Here is a 17524-nt window from a genome sequence, read left to right on the forward strand (position 1 = left end):
AACACTGAATCAAATGACACAGGTATTTTTTTTGAGGTATTCTTATATTCCAGTTCCTCAAGTGTTAAAATAAACATTCTAAAATTTACAAGTAATTTTTCAAAGGAAAATATCCCAAAAATGGCATTCAGAGGGAGAAACCTTCGTAATCTTTAACGTTGAGTTCAATAAAATTCTCACTCAACTAAGTGCGAAGAGTAAGTAATTTTATTTTATTTATAAGCAAATGGGTTATACTAATTTACACTGACACAGACACCTGCAAGCTCTTATCAAAATGTACAGGTTAGAAAAGAACGCAGAGAAAGAACTGTAACAGAAGTCAGACTGTGCTAAGCCATATTCATAATTTTTTTTAATTTCAAGTACAATTAAGATTTGAATAATTTAGATGTACAATTATTTTACTTTAATTCATGTACGTTATTATCTCTATCCCAAATCCTTATTATCTGTTACTTTATCCTTAAAAAGATAATTTTTCAAAATGGCTTAGATTCTTAAAAAGATTCATGATTTAAATGTTTTAATTAATATACATTCTAAACATAATTCAGTATGGGTCAGTCATCAGATTGATACAAGATAGGTGTTCAGTAGTGAGGTTGATTTTATGCTTCCCTGACTACCTCTGAATAAGAAGCAACTAGTATTATCTGTTATATTACATTTTTAGTAACACAAAATGGAAATAACCTACCTTTCATCTTTTCTCTTCTCTTTGCCTCCCCCGGTCAGAACACAGTTAAGATGATAATGTTCAAATTATTTCAACCTACCTGTACCACAGATTTTTTATCTCTAAAATGAGAGAATTTGACTATAGGATTCTAGCTATAAATTCTAGCATCCTAGTATTAACTGGTGTCATCAACGTACACTAGTATGAAATTCAGAATCATGACACTATGATACTACAAGACCTCAAATAAGAAAAAGTTCAGCTTCAATAGGTATAAATGAAAACATACCACCTTTTTAGATTTTTCTGTAAAGTCTGAAGACTTTTAAAAATAGATCTATCTGTAATTATTCAGAAAATTCAATTAATCTAAGAAATCAGGCTATAGCAAAAGTTTCCTGTATTGTGAAATATGCTCAAAGATACTGCTTTCTAAAGACCTTTGAAGCTTCCCTTGAGATTTCTAGGGAAGGATAATCCTCAACACAAATAATCCCTTTTACTTTACCTGGTTTATATCGTAATTCTGTGTCTAGGACCCCAGACAGCACTTCTTCTATCTTCTGCACTATTTCTTCATTTGGTAGGCTCCTTGCACAGGCAGCTGCATCACCTGACTGGTTTCCTTCAACAGGTGGGTTTGTTTCACCATTCAGCTGGCCTTCAACCCTGCCACTGATTTAAAAATAAAACAGCAAAATTCATTAACATCATGGATATCAATATACAATAAATCAGCACAAAATAACAGCATATGAACAATTTGCTTAATTTTAGTGACTTTATTATCACGTCTGAATATGTAAGATACACTGCCATCTCTTATAGTTTTTGTAAACATATTCTTAAACCATAATAACTCTTTCTCAAATTTTATTAACTTCTAATCTACTTCCAACTAATTTATATTCTAATTTTATAGTATCACATTACCACCATTTTACAACTCTGCAAATCAAGTAAAAACTTCCAAAATAAAAGTTTTCTAAGCTCATCTGTTTCAATACGCTCAGAAATCTAAGTTGAGGCTTTTGGTTACTTATACTTGGCAAAAAGAAAAAAAACTCATGAAAATACAAAAAAAAAAAACAACACATGCATGGCCTAATATACACTAGGAGAATATGGGCATAATGAAGAAAAAAATAGTATTTTTAGCCAATCTGCTTACCATTACTGACCATCAGCATAAGAAAGACACTCAAATACATACAAGGTAAAAATAAATCACATGCTGTCTTTAAATTACATAAAACTTCCATAAATGTATAGAAAAACGTTTAGGGAAATCTCTTATATACAAAAACGGCTCAGGATATTTAAAATAAACCAATTAACTAATGAGAATTCATTATGCTTTAACCAATACCACTGTACACATAAAAAAAGCACTGGAGTTCTCACTTTCAGAATACAATTAAAATATTATCTGCAATCTTCACCTGTTTAAATCTGAACAACTCATTAAGCTAGTTATGGTTGTGTTCATTTGTCTGTAAAAGACTAAAGAATGAACCTATGTTTAAGTTCTTCCAATTCACATTTTAAAGCATTTTAAATATTTACTACAATTCTGATTGTGTTCCTTTCAAACAAATTAAGTAGGTCTGATCTGTCAGATCAAATTACCATATGCCCAAAAAAAGTAAATCTCAAAAAAAATTCAATTACAATGGGAAATATAACCAAGGAAGCACAATGAAACTACTAATACAACTAATTTTGGCCAATTAAACAATGAAGTTAGTAGCACACAATCCAAAATCTATTCATATTTGGTTCAGAATTACATTAAGACAAGGAGAGACAAAAAACATTGTAAGAGAGCAAGAGGTATGAAAGAGGATAACTAATGTTCATATTTATGCTTTGCTTGGACTGATATTAAAATTGGCTTAGATTTCCTCTAAGCACATCTTTAACGCTGAAAATGTTGAGTGGTCCAGAAATTTGCTATGCATAATCGACAAAATGGACTGTAATCAAACGAAATAGAACTACACTACACAAATTAAAAACTTATGCAATAAAAGTCCCAGGAATAAACCTCATCTGAAAATTCTGTTCACTCATATGACCAATACCTTGGCATCACCACCCCTTTCCAGCCCCCCAACACAATCCAGCCTACCGTTCAGTAAATGAGAATTAAGAACTTAATTTGGCTATTTAACTTACTCTTGGAGATTCAGTTCACACTACATTGTGACCAACAAACAGACAGGATCAAGATGCTGGAGTTTAAAGACAGTGAATAGCCACGGGGAGAAAGTATAAGAGAAAGTGTAACCCATATTTTAAGCTTCAGGGATTCTTGTTCCTATCTTCTTACTAAAAAGGACCAAATAAGGTGGACAAGGCACAAACACTAACGGAAAACCAAGCAAAACCAGTACCTCCTCGCTATTTTCCTTTCTCTCTAAACAGATTTTTATTTTTTTTTTTTGCAGATTTCCTTTCCCCACATTTTTGGTGGGGAAAATGGGAGCATAAAGAACAATAGCGGTTCGTTAATCAAGTCAACTTTCCTTGTTATTTGAAGCCAGGAAAGGAAAAAAACTGAAATTCAAAAGATTCCCCCTGTACTCCCAACCTCCAAACACAGACACAGGCACACACACACGCGCGCGCGCGCGCTCACAATTTCAACCATCTCCCCCTTCAAACCAACAACAAACTGAACAAATTTTAACTGCTTCCAACTCTTTTAAAAACAGGTGGAAAGAGCAAAGAGAAAACCAAAAGCCTCGATAATCCACAAACTAGAATAATCTAAAATTAGCAAGAACGAAATTTTAGGATTATACTATAAAAACGCCGTTATACACCCTTTCCGAGGCTGGGGACAGAATGGTGAAATCTCCGGAGATGAAGGCGGTGAGGGGGGAGGGGGCGGGGGAGGGGAAACGAGGAGGAGGAGGAGGAAGAAGAGGAGGATCGGAGGAGGAACCTAGGCCCACCCCAAGGTGGACAACGGGGCCTGGAAGACGGAAGGGAGGTTGGTTACTCGGAAGAGAAAGGGAAGTCTACGAAAGCAGCCCGTAGGCTGGGGGTTGGGGGGGGCGGGGGGAGGAGAGCGCCACGGAGCGAGAGACGAAAGCCCTCGCGCGCGAGGGGAGAGAGGAAGGAAGGTAGGCGGTGGGGGAGGGGGCGGGGGCCAGGAAATAGATCCCAGGCCCGGGCGAGGCTCCTGCAGGGCCTAGGCCAAAGGACGATGGCGGCTTCGGGGATACCGCGGTGGAACACTGTATCGGTACCAGCGGTCTGCTAAAGGCAGATGCGCCTGGGAACACGTTACCTGGAAAGCTCTTGCTGAATTTCCCGGAATTTACTGACCACGAAGGACCTGAAGATCTGCTCGATGTTTGTCGCCATGGCGGCCGCTCCGTTCTCTCAACTCCTCCTCCCAAGACCTCCAGGCTCCCAGCATGCGTCGGGAGTAGGCGCTACGGCCGGTTCCTTATCTCTCTTCCCTCATTGGCTCCCGCTGGCGCTCCGGGGAAGGCACGCTCTGCCACTGAACCAATCAGCGAACACGCATTCGTTTTCTCGGTCCGTTCTTGCGAGACGAGGGCGGAGCCGTTGACGTAAGCTCCAAGCTCGGGGCTGCGGCGGCCATGTTAGTGCCTGACGCAGGCGCCATTACAGGGCCAGTGTCTGCGGGTGAATCCCGCCAACGTGAGGGGCTTAGTCGTTCGCGTTCGGGGTGGGAGGTGGGCTTGTACTTTTGTGATTTGGGTTGATTTAAGGGCATAACTATCCAGATGGGAGACTGGCGGCGAGGTGAGAACTAGTCAGTGTTCCCGCGGAGCCCGCGCACGCCTGAGGGGGGCGCCAGGTCCGGCTTTATTGCCGTCTCGGGGAGGACCCGCCTCTTCGTCGCCTTCCTCCCAATGCTTGTGCAGAGTCCTGTGACCCTGGAAAATACAGCCTTTGCTTCCCTCCGCCCCCGGCCCCTCCCCCGCCCCTCCCGTCTGAATCCGCCTCGGTTTCTGAGCCCCGGGCTGCGTGGTCCCTGTGGCTGCTCCGGGAGCCTACGAGCCCCAGCGTGCAGGCGGTGTTCCGCGCTCCTCTCGCGAAACAGCCCGCCGGCCCCCCGCCGTGAGAGCCCTTAGTCCTCCTTAAACTATTCACGGGTGCCCGGCGGCCTCAGAGGTACCAGAGTGGGGGGGAGGGGGGGGTCGTGACAAAGCTGTCGTTACGTGACATGTGTGAACACGGTTCCCCGGGTCCGGGTCGAACCCACGGGGCCCAGGAGGGGCATCACGCTCCCGGGCGGTCGAGGAGCAGGCCGCCGCCCAGGGCCCGCGGGCCTGGGGGGAGGTGGTTGGGTGGCTGGGGGTGTCGCCGCTGAGGTGCCCGGGTACGAATTTAGGAACGTAAATAAGCGCCAAAGGTGGGAAGGCTTGTGGAACGCGGGAGTGTCCTTCCCTCCCGGACGGACGGACGGACGCACGCGGGGCCGAGGAGCCTTTGGGCGTCCACGTGTGCAGAGCGCTCGCGGCTTGTCGGCGGGAGGAGAGGGAGAGCCCAGGCTTTGTCATTCATCCCGGGTGGGACGGCTGCCTTCTCCTTCCGCGGCCTGGCCACGTGCGTGTCCTCCCGCTGTCACTGGTGGAGCATCTTTCTGCAGCCTGCTTACGGCAGAATTCCTGTCGTTTATTTAACTTAAATTTAATTATTTTAGGAGACGGGTCCGAGTGCTTTTCCCGTAGCTGGTCTCCTTTTTTCCTTGATATGTATTTCAAATAGGATTTCCTTAGTTTTTTCATCCTTCAGGGTTTACCCTGTGCTTTCCCCCACACTTTAACTGTGAGCGGTGCTTTTCTTGAAATGAACTTGGCGTTGGAAGAATTGGCCTTTTTCACCCGTGGGCTTGGCCACGTGCTCTTGTTTTCCAGGCTTGTTTTCCTAATCTTACCACTTGCTTTTTAACGTGGTTTTAATTAAGTTCCTGCTCATGGTTTCCAGTTTCTGATAAGCTACATTTTTCCATCCAAGCAAATGATTTTTTCTTCAGTTTTTCAAAAATTTAAGAATTGAAGAGTTCCTTCATTCAGTTTGGTTTTTCCATGTGGTCCAAAATGTTTTCAGTAGGTGCTTTTCTTCCTACAAAATTGGGAATTTTGAAAGTAGCTTTTATTTCTGCTTTGTACTGTTTACTTATTCAATGGACCGCAAGTCATCCTCATATAAGCTGAACAATGCTGTATCCTGTCTAAGAAAAGAAATAGATATACTTGTTTTAAGGATGAGAGAACTGAGAGTTACCTAGGTTTAGATGTCCAGAAAAGTTCTGCCCAAGGTCCTAAGTGTCAGAGGTTGAATTTGAGCTCAGGTCTTCCTGACCCCTGACTTCCAGAGTTCTTGTCTGCCTGGCCCTGGGTACCAGGTAGTTGCCAAGTCCTATCAGCTCTACCCTAGCACCTCTTCATTCCTGCCTCAGCTACACTACTTCAGGTCCTTACCAGAAGTTGCTTAGACCGTTGCAGGTAGTCTCCTGATGGGTCTCTTTACATCCAACATTCCCAATTTCTACTCTGTCCTCTGGCAGATTGATCTTCCTAAAGCCTAGGTTTGCCTTGTCATTCCTCTGCCCTAGAATCTTTACTGGGGCCTAGATAGCCAAATCCTGCCAGCCCCTGAGCTAAGGATGGTTTTTAACTTCTTAAATACATTCAGACTTTTATTTTAAAATGTAAACACTATTCTTAGTCCCCGGAAAGGAATCATCTTTTGCCTGTAAGATAAAATACAAATTTCTCCGTTTGACCCTCAAAGCCCTTCATAAACTGACCCCAGTTTATCTTTCCAGCCCAATTAAATATTATTACTCTTCATACGCTTCAGTCACATCAGCCTCTGTTGTTTCCTGCATACACGTATTCTGTCTTCTCTTTCCTTCCTGTCCTCATGTCTTAGCACAGGCTCTACCTCATATCTGGTGTATCCTCCCTCTTTACCTCTACTTTGTGTACTACAGCCTTCTAGAAGTCTTTTCTGATTTTCCAAATTGTTGGATTCCCCTCATCCTGAAGTGATTTTGTATGACTTTTTTATACATGCTCCATTTTTCTATGAACATTTTATATTCCCTCCTTCCCCTGAGACAGCTAGAGATAGGTGGCAAAGTGGGTGGAGCACTATGCCTGGAGTCAGGAAAACCTGAGTTCAGATATAACTGGACACTAGCCAGCTGTACAACCTAGGGGAAATCATTTAAACTGGACCTCAGTTTCCTCATCTGTAAAATGGGTATATAATAGCAGTCCCTGCCTTTGTAAAGTACTTAGCACAGTTCTATGTAATAATAGGCCTTCAGATACTTGATTGTCATATTTTATTCAGTTTCATTCAGTGTTTTAATAGTGTGTGCTATGTGTCACTGAGAATACAAAGAAAAAAATGAAATATCCCTGTCTTCAAAGAAGAAGAGAGGAAAGCTAGTTTGATTTTGAACTTGATGATCAAAAGTGACAAGTTTCCAGAAGCCGCCTAAGGGAACCTGTCCAGCAGGCGATTAGAAATATGACCAGTCTCACATTTCCAAATGCATGTGAGGCAGATCTACATGGATACCTGATCGGCACCTCAAACTCAACATATCTAAAACTGAGCTCATTCCTCCTTCACACAAATCCCCCCCAAAATTGCCCCTCCTAGCTAACCTTGTTTGTGCCATTCATTATCTGAAATTCTCTTAGTTATCGAAAAACTCCACTGTCCTATTTTGCTCTTTTCCAATTAGTTGCAAAGTCCTGTCTATACTGTCTCCAAAAATAACCTCCTGATTGCATCTTTTCTTCCTATCCACTCTACTGCATCCTAACCTTTAAATTCTTGTTACCATATATGACACCAAAAAATTTCTTAACCTGTTATTTTAAACCAACCCTTCATAATGCTGTGGCAGTGATTATCCTGGTGTACAAGTCTAACCAGGTCGCACTCCACTGCTCAGAAAATCTCAGTCATTCCCCATTGCCTGCAGGATAAAATACTATATTCTTGCCATCCTATTCAGTGTCCTCCTCCAGTCAGCTTCCAGTCCTACCTCTCAGTTTGTGGAAATCCTTGCCTTCAAGGCCTAATTCATATACTACTTATTTCTCGAGGTCTGCCCGGATTACTTCCAGCCAGAGAAAATAGCATTCTCTGACCTTTCCTGTGTGTTTTTCTCATTCTGATCATATTTGTCCTCATGTCTCCTTGCCCTACTATATTTCCCTTGAGGGCAGGACCTGAAATTCTTAACAGAACCTAACACAATACCTTTCACACAGTAGTGGCTTAAGTATTGAACCATTATGGAAGCAAGATTGAGACTGGAAGGGCTGACTGGGGAATAAGTTGTGTAGAGATGATCGTATGGAGTAGATGAATGGAGAGGGAGTGAAAACGAAAAATAAAGAGCCAAATGATACAAGCTCAGGGAGTGCTACCATTTAAAAGGAAGGGTCAGAAAAGCAGAATAATTAAGCTACTGCTACTTTAAAAAAAAAAAAGCCAGAAGCCAAAGAAAAGGTCTCAAGTATTGCCCAAAACGTAAGGAAAACAATAAGGAATGAGAAAATGAATGGATTTGAGTTGTTTTTTAAAATTTTAACTGAACTTGATTCTCCTGGCACTGTTTATCAATTTCTTTTCTTTTTTTTTTTTTTAAATCCCTACTCTGCAGACAAATTAATGGCAGTCCGAGTGCTTATAATTGGCAATGGGGGAAGGGAACACACACTGGCTTGGAAACTTGCTCAGTCTCAGCATGTCAGCCAGGTGATAGTTGCCCCAGGAAATGCAGGAACAGCCAACAATGGGAAAATATCAAATTCAGGTAAAGGCATTTTGATTTATAGAATGTATGATCTAAAAAGGACCTTAGTGATCATCTAACTCAACTCTATCAATTTACAGATAAGCAAACTAAATGTTAAGTAACCAGTCTAGTTATTTTATGTTGAGTATCAGTAGCATCTGATTTTTTTTTTTTGTTTTATTTGTTTTGGTTATTAGGGGAAAAAAAATCCTCTCTCCCCTCTCCATAATTGGAAAGTGTGAATCAATTTGCCAGAAGTGTAAGATGTGCTGTTCTGGTTATAGTTCTATCTTACAGAATTACTTTATGCCAACATCTTATTAAAAGTGCTTCATAATGATATGGATAATTACATGGTTCCTTAAGGTTTGTATAGAACTTTATATACATTATCTCATTTGGTTTTTACAGTAACCTTGTGAGGTAGATGCTTCTAATTTCCCCATTTTGCACATGAGGAAATTAAGGCTGAAAGTAACTTGCCAGAGACACAATTAGTGTCTGAGGTACAATCTGAATCCAAGTCTTCCCCCTTCCAATCTCATCACTCTCTGTTATCAGAATGGAATAGTCTGATAGCATTCTATAACAACCAAAAGTTTTGTCAAACCATTCTACATATCTTACATAGTTTGAATTAGTCGAATTAGCAGTAATATTAATAGTTAACATAGAGCTATGGTTTGCAAAGTGCTTTATGGAAATTGTCTCTTGGGAATATGGGTAGGAAGCATTATTCTGGGCTTATGTTTTGAAGTGGATTGTGAATGTTCAGCATGTAAAAGGAGATTGTCTTTTGAACGAACTTAAAATAGCAAAGGTATTTAAAATAGAATCCTGTTGATATACGTAAAGGATACATGTTGGTTAATGGAAGTTCTGTTTGCAAAAAACATTTTTAAAGCAAATATATATTTGAAAATAATATATTTGTGCACAGGGATATTGTACATAAATGCAATGCTCAGCAGCTTCAAAAAACAGTATCCTAGAAACTGGCTATTATATCTTTCTACTATGACTATTTTTCCAACATTTAAGAGATTGTTAAAATTTAACAATGGTAGTATTTGGACTTGGCTATGAAATACTGTTTACAGTACAAACACTAAAATTCTTATATTTGTGAAAGAGAAACTAACCTCATTATATAGTAGTTCATAAAGGAATTTACAGAGCTTTGGTCAGATTATTAGGACGTACACATAGCAACTGAAAATGAACTAGTTCTCTGGCATGATTCATTAAAAAATTTCTCAATTAAACTCAGTTACATAGTACCTATCCCCCAAAAAATTAGAAGTTGGCAATTATACCTAAGTAGATGATAGACAGCCTTACAATTAGATGTGAAATTTGTTGTTGTTTTATCTTTACAGCTGTATCAGTCAATGATCATACCGCCCTCACTCAGTTCTGCAAAGATCAGAAAATTGAACTTGTAGTTGTGGGACCAGAGGCTCCTCTTGCTGCTGGTAAAGTTGGAAAAATTCCAGTTTGCTTCTGTAAGATTGGCTTTATGGAAGAGAGCATTTAATCATAGAATTTCCGGGTTAAATTCCACGTCAGAGATAAACTAACAGACCTTTATTTATACAAAAGAATTTCTTTAAAATGTGCTATTGAATAGATTTTTAAAATTTAACCTCAGGTCCTGAATTGATTTTCTGGACTTCAACTGGTAACTACCTAGGAGTGTTTTGTTTTGTTTTTAAAGATTTAAATTGAAACAACAAAAAGTGCTCAATAGTGTTAGTTTCTGTCATTTTTCAATATGCAGACTGTTTAGTTGGCCTTTGGAATACCAAAAAAAAAAAAAAACTTGGTGTGAAAGCAAGTTTTACCAATATTAGCATCCCATTTGTTTATACAGATTGAATGCAAATAAAAAAAATTGATTTTGCTGTACTTAAGAAATATCACTCACAATTTCTGTTTGACATCAGTAAGAATGAAATAAATAGCAATTCACATTTTGTATGTCCCTAGTCATTTCCAGCCTAATCCAATCTCTTTTCAGCTGACACTTGAAATAAGTCCAGAACATGTTTTACTATTTACTTCCAATGTAAGATTTGGATCTGTTGTGTGATAGTCTAGTTGAGTTGGATATAGCTAAAATCAGAGCAGGCTTTACGTAGAATCACTCAAAACCAGCCTCATCATGACAACATCCTGTGTTCTGGCAATCTAGTCTCTATTGATGGAACACAGTATTAATAAGAATTGGGTGCATCAGTGGGCATGGCAGAAATAAACTGTAATATTTTCCACATTAATATTGTCTTGTAGAATTAATATAATAAGGCAAAATATACTCAAAAACATTTTTATTTATAGGAATTGTTGGGAATCTAACATCTGCAGGAGTGAAATGTTTTGGTCCCACAGCAAAGGCAGCTCAGTTAGAGGCTAGCAAAAAATTTGCCAAGGAGTTTATGGACCGACATGGAATCCCAACTGCAAGGTGGAAAGCTTTCACTAACCCTGAAGAAGCCTGCAGCTTTGTTATGGGGTATAATGTCTATGAATATAATGCCTTGTATCTGTGTTTAATTTTTGCTAAACTCATGCATGCTCATGATACTGTGTTGATTTCACTGTAATAAAGGTAAAAGACCGTCCTTATCCTCATATATGCATATATGCGTAAATACATATACTCACTCTCATGTAAGCACATACGTATGTATGTTTTTGTATATTGGAGTAGGCTGATTTTCTACCAACCTCCACCTCCAAAAAAAGAATGATGCCTTATCCATTGGCTCCTTTCCTTGCCATCTGAAACACCTCACTTTCTACCGTCTATCCTTTAAGAAACCTTACTTAATTCTGGCCTAGCCTCTAGCTAACATCCTGTATCTCCCTCACTTTCACAGACTAACTCCTAGGAAATACCATCTGTATTCATTGCCTCAGTTACTCACCTTCTCCAGCTCTTGCATTCTGACTTCTGACTCCACTGCTGAAATGAAATCACTCTCTCCAAGGTCACTCAGCCCCTCAACATTTTTTCTTGGCATTTTTTCCACTCCTCTTCTTCCTTGACTTTTCTTTAACATTGGACATCAATCAGCACTTCTTTCTGGGTACTGGCTTCTTCCTTCACTTCTGTGACTTTCTTCAAGGTCTTCCTCCCATTAGATTGTAGATTCCTCCATTGGAATATGAGTTCTTTGAGGACAAGGACTACTTTTTTTGCCTCTTTTTGAATCTCTAGACCTTAGCACAGTGCCTTTCAGATAGTAGGTACTTAAGAAATGTTTATTGACTGACCTCCCTGTCTGCCCTTTCCTTCTCAGTTTTCTTTGCTGTATCATCATGCATTCCCAGCCTCCCTAAACATGTGGAATTAAAAGTAAACATTTACTCATTCAACCAAAAATATCACATGGCAAGAATTTTTTTCTCCTTCAAAATAGTTTTTTATACTTTCTGTCTTTTCACCATAATTATTACTAGAAAAAGACTTCCTGCCTTCCAAACACCACTTCACCTGTTGTAACAAAGAAAAATAAGCAAAAGCATCTGCTGTAGCTAGTAGTCCCCTGGAGGTATGTTTTCATTTTTTGTTGTCCACTACCATTGTTAATTTTGCCATTACTTGGAGTATAACTCCATTTTAGTTGGTCCTTTAATATAGTTATAGCTATTATGTATGATATCTTTTTGCTTATTCTTACCTCATTCTGCATTGGTTGTTATAAATCTCCCTATAATTCTCAGAAATACTCATGTTCCCACTTTAAAAAGTCAGTTTTGCTGAGGATCAGTATATAGAAAACTGATTCTGTAGCACTCTTGATTTCAGAAATGTAGAAATTTGTACAGATTCAGTTTTATCAGGTATTCACGACAATTTCTATTTATTTGCAGTGCAGACTTTCCTGCTCTGGTTATAAAGGCCAGTGGTCTGGCTGCTGGAAAAGGAGTAATTGTGGCTAATAGTAAAGAAGAGGCCTGCAGAGCAATTCAGGACATAATGCAGGTGAGATGAAGAGACTTCGGGGTTTTCTATTAAGAATGAATGAACTATTGAACATCACATACAAATATTAATATTCTCAATGGCAGAAATAGGTCATAGAAATACTTATAATATTCTATGTAATAAATGCTCCAAAAATTCTATAATTATATGTTGAAAACATTCCTATTCTTCATTCATTGTAATAGAAATAGTAAACGTAAAGAAAACTATATCATGGCTATGTCCTTGTTAATTGGCTTCATCTGTTGTTGCCTAAGTACAAAAAGTAGACGAGAATTTCTGGATCAACCGTAAATAACTTCCTTACCATTTTATTACCAATTAAGATAATATGCAATAATCAGAATTTTGTTTTTTGAGAGTTTCCCACAACTTCTTATTCATTTTAAATGATGTAAAACTTCTTTATGCATAATTAAAGACACCTTAGGCAATGCTGAGGTTCCATTTTGCTTTGTGAGCATGACATCATTGATTTGGATCTTCACCAAATAAAATAGTAAACTAGTAATAAATTCTGTGAGAAACAGTGATATCAATACTCATGTCATATTTCAAGTTAAAATATAACATCTTTCTTTAAGCATAGTGGGAGGAAAGAATCTCTAGTGGCAAAAAATCTCAAGTCATAAACTTTAAGGTAAACCTATAAAGTTAACAGTTTTATTTCAATACAGGAAAAAGCTTTTGGAGCAGCTGGTGATACTGTTGTAATTGAAGAAGTTCTTGAAGGGGAAGAGGTGTCTGTAAGTAAATTTTCCACCCATAAGGTTTTTTATTATTCCATCTCTTTGTTTTACTAATAGAGCTGTTATTTGATTTATTTCTCTTTCTCTCACACACACACCTCGGAAAAAAACACCTATTAAGTTTCATTTTTTTTTAATTAAATTATTTGTTTTCAGTGTTCCACAATCACTTTCATATATCTTTGATTTTTTTTCCCTCCCTCCCCCTCATTCCCCCCTCCCTCCTCACTCCCTCCCTGAGATGGTGTACAATCTTATATAGGTTCTACACGTACGTTCCTATTAAATACATGTTGCATAGAAGAATTAAAGTGAATGGGAGAAACCATAAAACAAAATATAATACAGAAGAAAATGGTCTGTTTCTGTCTGCAATCCAATTCCATAGTTCTTTCTCTGGATGTAGAAGGTATTTTGCCTCGAGTCCAGTGGAAATTTTTTAAGTCTATGCATTTCAATGAAATACTAAGTCTGTCAGAAAAATTCTTCCCATACTGTGGTTGTTGCTGTGTACAAAGTTCTCCTGGTTCTGCTACTTTCACTCAACATCATTTCATATAAACCTTTCCAGGACTCTGTGAAGTCTTCCTGTTCATTATTTCTTACAGCACAGTAGTATTCCATTACATTCATATACCACAACTTGTTCAGCTATTCCCCAGTTGATGGGCATCCCCTTGATTTGCAGTTCTTGGCCACCACAAAGAAAGCTGCTATAAATATTTTTGTACATGTGGGACCCTTTCCCATTTTTATCATCTCTTTGGGACAGAGTCCCAGAAGCGATGTTGCTGGGTCAAAGGGTTAAGCACATTTTTGTAGCCCTTTGGGCATAGTTCCAAACCGCTCTCCAGAATTGTTGGATCAGCTCACAGCTCCACCAACAATGAATTAGTGTTCCAGCTCTCCCACATCTCCAGCATTTATCATCTTCCTCTTTTTGTCACGTTAGCCAGTCTGATAGCTGTGATGTGGTACCTCAGAGTTGTGCTGATTTGCATCTCTCTAATCAGTAGTGATTTAGAGCATTTTTTCATACAATTATAGATGGCTTTAATTTCTTCCTCTGAAAACTCCTTGTTCAGATCTTTTGACCATTTATCAATTGGGGAATGACTTGTATTCTTATACATTTGACTCAGTTCTCTCTTTTAGAAATGAGTTCTTTATCACAGACGCTAGTTGTAAAAATTCCTTCCCAGTTTTCTGCTTCTCTCCTAATCATGGTTGCATTGGGTTTGTTTGTGCAATAACTTTTCAATTTAATGTAATCAAAATTACCCATTTTGCACTTCATAATGTTCTCTGTCTCTTGTTTGGTCGTAAATTTCTCCATTCTCCATAAATCTGACAAACACACTATCCCTTGCTCCCCTAATTTGTTCATAGTATCGATCTTTTTATACCTAGATCAGTTAAGTTTCATCTTAAAGAAATAAGTCAGTAGTCCCAAAAGAGAAAGACGTAGACATCATAATTCTTAAAGTAAGTATAAAAAAAATTAAATGTTCTACAGCTCGAAAGAGACTGGCTGCTCTTCAGCCATTCCAGGACTGCACCAAGTGAAAGACTGTCATAGCTTTAAAAATTATCTCCTCTTTTCCGAAGTAATGCAGGTATTTGAAGATAATTTTCTTCTGTGATGAGTTTTGAGGTAAGGAATTCCCTACAGAGTGCTTCAATATGAAGAAAATAAATAAGGATAAATAAGACTATTTACAAGTAATCAGAAATAACTAGTAAAATGTAGGAAAAATATAACATCCTAAAATTTTGTAATTCTTTATGTATGACTGTGTGGACCTGATTTTTGAACCTGAAAGAGGTGTCCATCTTTCTTCTTAGACATCATAATGTCATAGAACGTAAAACAAATAATATTAAATAACTTACTGGTAATAAAAAATAGACATTAATTTAATAGCATTATAATAAAAACTGGAAAAAATGGTGTTTTTCTTATAGTGTTTATGTTTTACTGACGGTAAGACTGTGGCTCCAATGCCACCAGCACAGGACCATAAGCGATTGCTGGATGGAGACCATGGCCCCAATACAGGAGGAATGGGAGCTTATTGTCCAACACCTCAGGTAAGTAAAACAGCAGTCCTTTCTAATAAATAAGGCAAGTGTTATTATATCTATTTTGTTGATGATGGAATAGGCTCAGATTAAATAATTTGAATATGTTCATGAAGCTAGTAAATAGATATCTCATTCCAAGTCATGTAGTCTCTCATATTCTCAGAGCAGCAGAGCTTTAGTTGCTTCCTGGAAATTGTGAATTCCTGCATAAAGGATCTGTGACTTCTTCAATTTGGATCTCTCCTGGTGTGTGGAAGTTCCTTCCATCAATGTATATTGGAGTTGTCTGTCCTAGGACCTCCTTGAGGCCCATAGAGGTTGTGACCTGCCCACAACTCATTACACTCAGAGTACCAAAGTTTAGCACTCTGTCCAGTACATTGTTGCCTCTAGAATTTCTAATTCATATGAGTTGATAAAAAGATGTACTTAAATAATTAGACTATATAGCAAGCTTTATTTTCTGATTTGCATTTCTTCCAACTATTGCCTTATATCATGCCTCCCTTTTTGTCTTTTGTAAGGAAGCATTGACGCCCTAGCTTTTTATCTTCTAAAAAAACTAAGCTGAGCTGTAGTGTGAACATATCTTCCCAGGTACATCCTTTGTGGAGATAGTAATATCTAGATTTATTTATTAAATACTTTAGTAGGACTATATGTAGATCAGCAAACAGCCTACAGTTTTGAGTTTGTAATGGGCAGTTGAATCACAGTTTTTGAGATAATTAAATAATGGGAAAATGCCATTCGTTTGAAATAAAGTAAGAATAAATATTAATAACACTTTACAAACTCCTGAACATGGCAATACCTGAATTGATAGTGCAGAATAATATTATTCTTTTAAAAATATGTTCCATATTTCTGTTAAGTTGTGGGGTTTTTTTTTTTTTTTTTTTGGTCTGGACCTATGATTTCATTAGTATAGAGAGCTCACCAGTGAGAGAATTTTTTTCTACCAACAAAGATTGGGACCTTCCTCTGTAACAGTTGCCTGGTATACTTAGAGGTTAAATTACTTGCCCAGGTTGATACAGCCAATAGGTGTCAGAGATGAAATTAAACCCAGGTCTTTCTGACTCTCACATCAGCTTTCTGTCCACTGTGCCACACAGTCTCTTTTCTGAAAATTAACTTGTTTTCCAAAATTCATTAAAAGTTTGTACTCTTAACTAACAATAATTTAGTTTAGGAATTCTTTGTGATTGTGATTATAATAATTATTATAAAGATAATAAAAACAAAAATAGTAACCAGCATTTATATAGCTGTAGCACAGGAGGGTTTGCAAAGCACTTTAAAATATGATTTCTTGTAATCCCCACAATAACTCTAGGAGGGGGAGGTGCTTTTGTTATTCCCACTGAGAGAGGAGGAAAATGAAACCAACAGAAATTTAATGACTTGCTTAATGTCATGATTTGAATTTTGGCTGCATTTGAATTCAGGTCTTCCTGATCCAAGGTCCAGTGTTCTGCCTACTGTGCCACCTAGCTGCCTCAAAAAAATGTCTCTGCTAATTTAAGTTTTCTAAGGGTTTATTTTTCTGGATAAGCTCTTAGAATGCAGATTAATAGTAATTGGATGCAGGAATTAGTGAATGATAAAATCACTGTAGAATTTGTTCGCTGGTGCTTCTGGATTAGCTAAGAATATGTCCTATCACTGATTGTGGTACCTTAGTAATCATAGATCATTTTGTATTTGTAAAATGACATGCTGAATTTTTCTAAGTGTTTATTTATAATCCTATATGATATTAGTAGAAGAAAAAGGTAACAGAATTACCTTAAAAATAATTATTTCTGGGTTTTTCCTAGGTTCCTAAAGATCTTTTATTAAAAATTAAAAATACCATTCTTCAGAAAGCAGTAGATGGCATGCAGCAAGAAGGTGTTCCGTATGTAGGTAGGAACATTGATTTATCAGTATCATTTTGAGGGAAACTGAAATTAACAAGAAATGACTAAAATTACATTGTTCATAACAAATATTAGAGGTCATTATTAAAAAGTTTAAAACTATGTAGCTTTATTGTTTTCACTATATATGTCTGCTCTTTATCAAAGGAATATTGTATGCTGGTATAATGCTTACCAAGGATGGCCCTAAAGTTCTGGAGTTTAATTGCAGATTTGGAGATCCAGAATGCCAGGTAAGTAATAATACATCGAATATCAAATATAAGTGAAATATGA

General features: G+C 38.0%; 2 protein-coding genes across 13 annotated transcripts in view; one reads left to right on the forward strand and one right to left on the reverse strand.

The window, feature by feature from the left end:
* Positions 1–4117, reverse strand: part of SON (SON DNA and RNA binding protein) — a 35171-nt gene extending 31054 nt beyond the window's left edge. For all 9 annotated transcript variants that reach the window (XR_011968535.1, XR_011968536.1, XM_072616832.1 and 6 more), the window contains exons 1-2: positions 3981–4117; positions 1191–1357 (exon numbers count right to left, since the gene is read on the reverse strand). Coding sequence is in view for 7 of the 9 variants with exons in the window: in XM_072616832.1 (XP_072472933.1) it covers positions 1191–1357; positions 3981–4057 (244 nt within the window). In the remaining 2 variants the exon portion in view is untranslated. The remainder of the gene's footprint in view (positions 1–1190; positions 1358–3980) is intronic.
* Positions 3659–17524, forward strand: part of GART (phosphoribosylglycinamide formyltransferase, phosphoribosylglycinamide synthetase, phosphoribosylaminoimidazole synthetase) — a 44266-nt gene continuing 30400 nt past the window's right edge. The window contains exons 1-9 of one of the 4 annotated variants that reach the window (XM_072616856.1): positions 3659–3680; positions 8361–8513; positions 9875–9970; positions 10836–11010; positions 12375–12486; positions 13167–13235; positions 15204–15329; positions 17147–17234; positions 17396–17481. In XM_072616856.1, the coding sequence (XP_072472957.1) occupies positions 8369–8513; positions 9875–9970; positions 10836–11010; positions 12375–12486; positions 13167–13235; positions 15204–15329; positions 17147–17234; positions 17396–17481 (897 nt within the window). In that variant the 5' untranslated portion in view covers positions 3659–3680; positions 8361–8368. Of the gene's footprint in view, positions 3681–4164; positions 4270–4355; positions 4466–4633; positions 4838–8360; positions 8514–9874; positions 9971–10835; positions 11011–12374; positions 12487–13166; positions 13236–15203; positions 15330–17146; positions 17235–17395; positions 17482–17524 lie in introns of those variants that run through there. The other 3 variants (XM_072616859.1, XM_072616857.1, XM_072616858.1) reach the window with 3 other exon arrangements.

This window comes from Notamacropus eugenii, chromosome 5 (assembly GCF_028372415.1).
Source record: "Notamacropus eugenii isolate mMacEug1 chromosome 5, mMacEug1.pri_v2, whole genome shotgun sequence".
Classification (NCBI taxonomy): domain Eukaryota; kingdom Metazoa; phylum Chordata; class Mammalia; order Diprotodontia; family Macropodidae; genus Notamacropus; species Notamacropus eugenii.